This window comes from Coregonus lavaretus, assembly GCF_964263955.1.
Source record: "Coregonus lavaretus genome assembly, contig: HAP1_SCAFFOLD_590, whole genome shotgun sequence".
Taxonomy (NCBI): domain Eukaryota; kingdom Metazoa; phylum Chordata; class Actinopteri; order Salmoniformes; family Salmonidae; genus Coregonus; species Coregonus lavaretus.
The window spans coordinates 86,794-92,170 of NW_028161031.1; the positions used below are offsets into that span (position 1 = coordinate 86,794).

The 5,377-nt window shown below is 45.2% G+C and overlaps 1 protein-coding gene across 1 annotated transcript; it reads left to right on the forward strand.

Annotated features, from left to right (window-relative positions):
* Positions 1-1,921: 1,921 nt before the first annotated feature.
* On the forward strand, positions 1,922-3,641 carry LOC311121182 (ras-related protein Rab-26-like; the record flags this gene model as incomplete). The annotated part of the gene is made up of 4 exons (XM_084195704.1): positions 1,922-1,930; positions 2,729-2,785; positions 3,286-3,362; positions 3,539-3,641. The coding sequence occupies 4 exons, from the start codon at positions 1,922-1,924 to the stop codon at positions 3,639-3,641; spliced, it is 246 nt and encodes an 81-aa protein (XP_084051830.1).
* Positions 3,642-5,377: the final 1,736 nt, after the last annotated feature.

Consider the following 5,377-nt stretch of genomic DNA (forward strand, 5'->3'; position numbering starts at 1 on the left):
ACTCACCTGGGAGGCCCCCCCAGTGCGTGGCCTGTTGTCTTCTCCCCCGGAGAACCCTCCCCAGCACCTGGCCGCAGTGTGCCCTCCACGACCGCACTTGGTGCAGGAGACAGGCCCCCTCGGGCTCCTCCTCCTCCTTTCTCTAGCGCCGGCACCCCCGAGCTCCATAGGGCTCGGCTCGGAGGTGCCGGAGGGCGGAATGGACGGACCCCCCTCGGGACGTTCACGGGTGGCCAGCAGGGTGTCCAGACGGATGGACATATCGACCAACTGGTCAAAGGTAAGATGGGTATCCCTGCAGGCCAACTCACGTTGAACGTCCTCCCGTAGGCTACATCGAAAATGGTCGATGAGGGCCCGTTCATTCCACCCTGCGTCCGCCGCTAGAGTCCGGAACTCTAGAGCAAACGCCTGTGCGCTCCTCCTCCCCTGTCTCAAGTGGACTAGACGCTCCCCCGCCGCTTTGCCCTCAGGTGGATGGTCGAACACGGCCTTGAAGCGACGGGAGAACTCGGTGTAGGAGATGGTGTTGGCGTCCATCTTCCTCCACTCGGCGTTAGCCCACTCCAACGCCTTGCCCGTGAGACAGGAGATGAGGGCGGAAACGCTCTCGTGTCCCGAGGGTACCGGGTGTACAGTGGCCAGGTAGAGCTCCACCTGCAGGAGGAACCCCTGACACCCGGCAGCTGTTCCGTCATACGCCCTTGGGAGCGAGAGCCGAATCCCCCTGGGTTCCGGACCTGGGACTGGTGGACCGGCCGATGGGGTTGGCAGGGTAGGTGGAGGCGTGGGTACCCCGCTGGCCTCCCATCGGTGCAAGGTGTTGATGACGTCCTGTAGAGCGGTCCCCAGTTGTCGTATCTGGTCATCTTGGCCGCGGACATGCTCCTCGAGCGACTCAGGCGTAACTGCAGATCCTGCTGATTCCATTCTGGTGTGTGATTCTGTCAAGGGGTGCTGAAGGTGGGTGTGGTGCATGAATCAAGCGCAGGACGCAGAAGCTCAGTCCAAAAGACTTTAGTGCAATATTCACGTAGAAAATAAGCACAATAAGCCCGAAGGCGAAATCACGGCGCACACAGGCGTCAAACAAACGGCGCACTAACATGTGCGAAAAACCTCTCCAAAACACTGGAGGGAAGTTCGTAGCTCCAACACGAAAACAGAAGAGCAATCACACACAAAGACAAACACAACCAACGAGAACTAAATAGGACACTAACGAGGACTAACAAGACACAGGTGTACAACATAAAGACAAAACCAAACGAACATGAAACATAGATCGGTGGTAGCTAGTACTCCGGGGACGACGACCGCCGAAGCCTGCCCGAACCAGGAGGAGGAGCAGCCTCGGCCGAAACCGTGACAATTGTTTTGAATGTAAAGTTTCATTTTGCTGGAGAATTGAGGGGTTTTGCCCATTGTGTGTGTGTTTTTTGATTTGTGTGTAGAGTTCTGAGAATATGAGGCATGCTTTCAGAAAATGTGTGTAAACAATCGAGAAAAGCTGTAAACTGTAACAGGGATAAGCATTTTCATAAGTGTGTGTGCGTGCGCGTGTATACGTGTGTGCTTGTTACAACATCTCTGCATGCACATGTGTGGGCTTTCATCTTCCGTCATTCTGTTAGTGGGTCAATTTCTAATCATGTTACTGTAATCAACAATATCCATAAAGTGCCTCTCAAAATCCTTTAAAGGCATTCCAATGCCAAGAATAACTTTAATTTACCACGTAAACCTGAATGGCATTTCTTTATTGTTCCTTTACGAGGTAATGGATCCACAGTGTTGTTCCCTATAGGCTATGTACAGCATGGTGTTCTGTCCATTTAGGAACCACCTAAAGTAGTAGAAATGTTATTTAGAGTCCCTGCTAGAGTCTCTCGCTCACAGGGTTGCATCCCTCACCGCCACGATGACCGGGGTAACCGTGGTTTGATGCTAATTGTGTAGAGGAGAGTGACTCCAGCTGAGCGAGAGGGAGAGCTGGCCTTCTTCATCCATTCTTGGTCTCCTTATCACAGTGATAGGACAGCGACTACCAAAGACCGAGGTGGAATTGAGGGCTGGAAGTCAAACAGACTTTCAAATAGATTTTTAGTTGATTTTTGTTTGTTACTTTCTGTTAATTAAATCTGCACGCGAACATGCACACACACACGGCCACGGCCATGGCCACACACACACACACACACACAAACACAAACACAAACACACACACACAGCTTGGTTTTTGCACTGACATGCACTGTCAACTGTGGGACCTTATATAGACAGGTGTGTGCCTTTCCAAATCATGTCCAATGAACTGAATTTACCACAGGTGGACTCCAATTAAGTTGTAGAAACATCTCAAGGATGATCAATGGAAACAGATGCACCTGAGCTCAATTTCGAGTTTCATAGCAAAGGGTCTGAATACTTATGTAAATAAGGTATTTCTGTTTTTAATTTTTTATAAAATTTCTAAAAACCTGTTTTCGCTTTGTCATTATGGGGTATTGTGTTTTTATTTATTGTTTTATTCCATTTTAGAATAAGGCTGTAACATAACAAAATGTGGAAAAAGTCAAAGGGCTCTGAATACTTTCCGAATGCACTGTATTTGTGTCACTGCATGCAGAAAATAAAACAGAGGACTGTGTTAGTGTAAGTAGATGATGAAAGAGAGAATAGATGAAAGAAGATTATGTTTTCAGGAACTTTTTGTGATCTCTTACAGGCTGATGTGACACACGAGAGAGTGGTGAAGAGAGAGGAGGGAGAGAAACTGGCCAAGGTGAGCTGTAATGAACAAAGAAAATACACAGAAACTCCAAATCACACACCCAGTATTGACCCTTTTGATGTCCAGGTTTCCATCTATTTTAGTCCGCACAGATACATGAATCCCCACTAAAACTGTCTGGGTGTGTCTTGATCTCTCTCATTAGGTATTCATAGGAGCACCTTCTGTTTTGGAGTCCCTGAAGTGTGCTCGCTAAATCAATTAGCAACAACAGTACACTCTGATGAGTTCCCAGACTTAAAACACTGTACATGGTTTTAAGGGAGATGGACGTCCGATGCCCTTGTTATTGTCAGGCTGTGTAATAATAACGATCAAAAAAATTATATCTATTATATCTATATACCTATATCTCGCTCACGCACTCACGCACACACACACACACACACACACACACACACACACACACACACTCACACACACACACACACACACACACACACACACACCAGGTACCTTATACACTAAAACTCTCACTCTCCCCTGTGCAGGTGTTTAGGGTGCCCTTCATGGAGAACAGTGCTAAGTCTGGCCTGAATGTGGAGCTGGCATTCACTGCTGTGGCCAAGTGAGTAGGATGTTTACCAGTGCTGCGTTCTTTAGAGATGACATGTCAATCAATGCTTTTTGTTTTGTCATGCATGTGATTACGAAATAGAAACACAGAATCTAGATAGCCTCTGCAGTAAAAATGCTATGTGAGATTGAATCTCCCTATGTCTCCGCCCTCTGTCTTTCTCTCAGAGAGCTGAAGCACAGGTCGATGAAGGAGCCTGACGAACCAAAGTTTCAACTTCAGGATTATGTCAACAAGGAGATGAAAAGTGCTGGCTGCTGCCACTCATAAACCTGTCTTCTGTGTGTGTGTGTGTGTGTGTGTGTGTGTCACAGGAGGTTGGTGGCACCTTAATTGGGGAGGATAGGCTCATGGTAGTGGCTGGAGGGGAATAAGTGGAATGGGGAAGAACACTGGTTTCCATGTTGTTTGATGCCATTCCATTTGCTCTGTTCCAAACGTTATTATGAGCCGTTCTCCCCTCAGCAGCCTCCACTGGTGTGTGTGTGGGTGTGTCTGGTGTGTGTGTGGGTGTGTCTGGTGTGTGTGTGTGTCTGGTGTGTGTGTGGGTGTGTCTGGTGTGTGTGTCTGGTGTGTGTGTGTGTGTGGGGGGGTGTGTGTGGGTGTGTCTGGTGTGTTTGTGGGTGTGTCTGTTGTGTGTGTGGGTGTGTCTGGTGTGTTTGTGGGTGTGTATGTCTACCGGTATGTCTTCTGACTTGTGTTTCTGTGTCATTTTCCTCATGCATGTTGGTGCAAGTGCACAGTATGTATGAGTATGTCTATGGGTGATACATTTCAGTTTTAACAGTGGTGGGTGTGTATGTATGTTGTATGAGTAGATTAATTTAGCATTGTCTTCTGCCCCCTACTGTATGACAAAAGGATGACACAAATTCATTGCATAGATACACACAGTCTGTCAGCCTAACATTTTTGTGAAACTCATTCAGTAAAGACCATCAAACAAAGTAGACATCAAACATCAACTTATCAAATTACACCCACTATATTAAGGTTACCGGTCGAGTATTTCAAGTTAGAGTACCTCTGTGTCATCATCCACCTTCTCGGATGATTTCTCTTCCTGTTGATATTTTGTGTCTTCATCAGGGCCGAGGACACAATGTCACTTATGCCTGGAGCCAGCCCTGGTCCTCATCCAAGTCATCCCCCACTCAACTGCAGCTCCCTCCTGACCCACCTCTTCTTGCATCTGTGAATGTTTCTAAACTCCATTTGTAGCTTTCACTGTCTCCTCATTGTAATTCCTCGTTTGGATTCATCATTCATGATCCACTGGAGTCATTTTGTGCAATATTACTAAGAATGTAGGTGGTGTATATATTTCAATGAAATGTATAATCTGGAGCTTTATAGTTTGCATTACGTGTAAATGGTTGTCTTGTTGTTGCCGATTTGAAAATGGCGTTAAGTGATATAGAAAATCTAGAGATAGTAAAGTAGCCGAAATAGAAACTGTGGGCTGTGTATTGAAGCACTATAATATCAATATGGACTGCCATAACACTCTATGAAAGGGTTTGTTTGAATGTTGTTGTATGTGTTTCTGTTGTACAGGGTGTATAACATCATGTTATATTGATATTCTAAAGGCAAAACCTCTGTCCTGTATTTTAATATAGTATTGTTCAGTATACCTATTTGATTTCAGAAATGCTATGATTTATCAATATCTTTCTTGTCAGGACCGTGGTATTTTGAGGAGTTGCACTCCACAAATCTGACCTTTGTATCAATTTACAACACTTTTTAGTTCACTATGAAAAATAAAAAAATAATGTATGCACTCACTAACTGTAAGTCGCTCTGGATAAGAGCGTCTGCTAAATGACTAAAATGTAAATGTAAATGTAGAAAAAATAAAAAAAAAATAGATTCATAATTCTGGATGTATAAATAGAAATGTATGTAATTGCCTAACGTAAATTATATCGAGTTTCATACTGGTTTTTGTTCATGTTTAACTGAAATACTATTATGGTTGATTAAAGAATATTGATGGAATA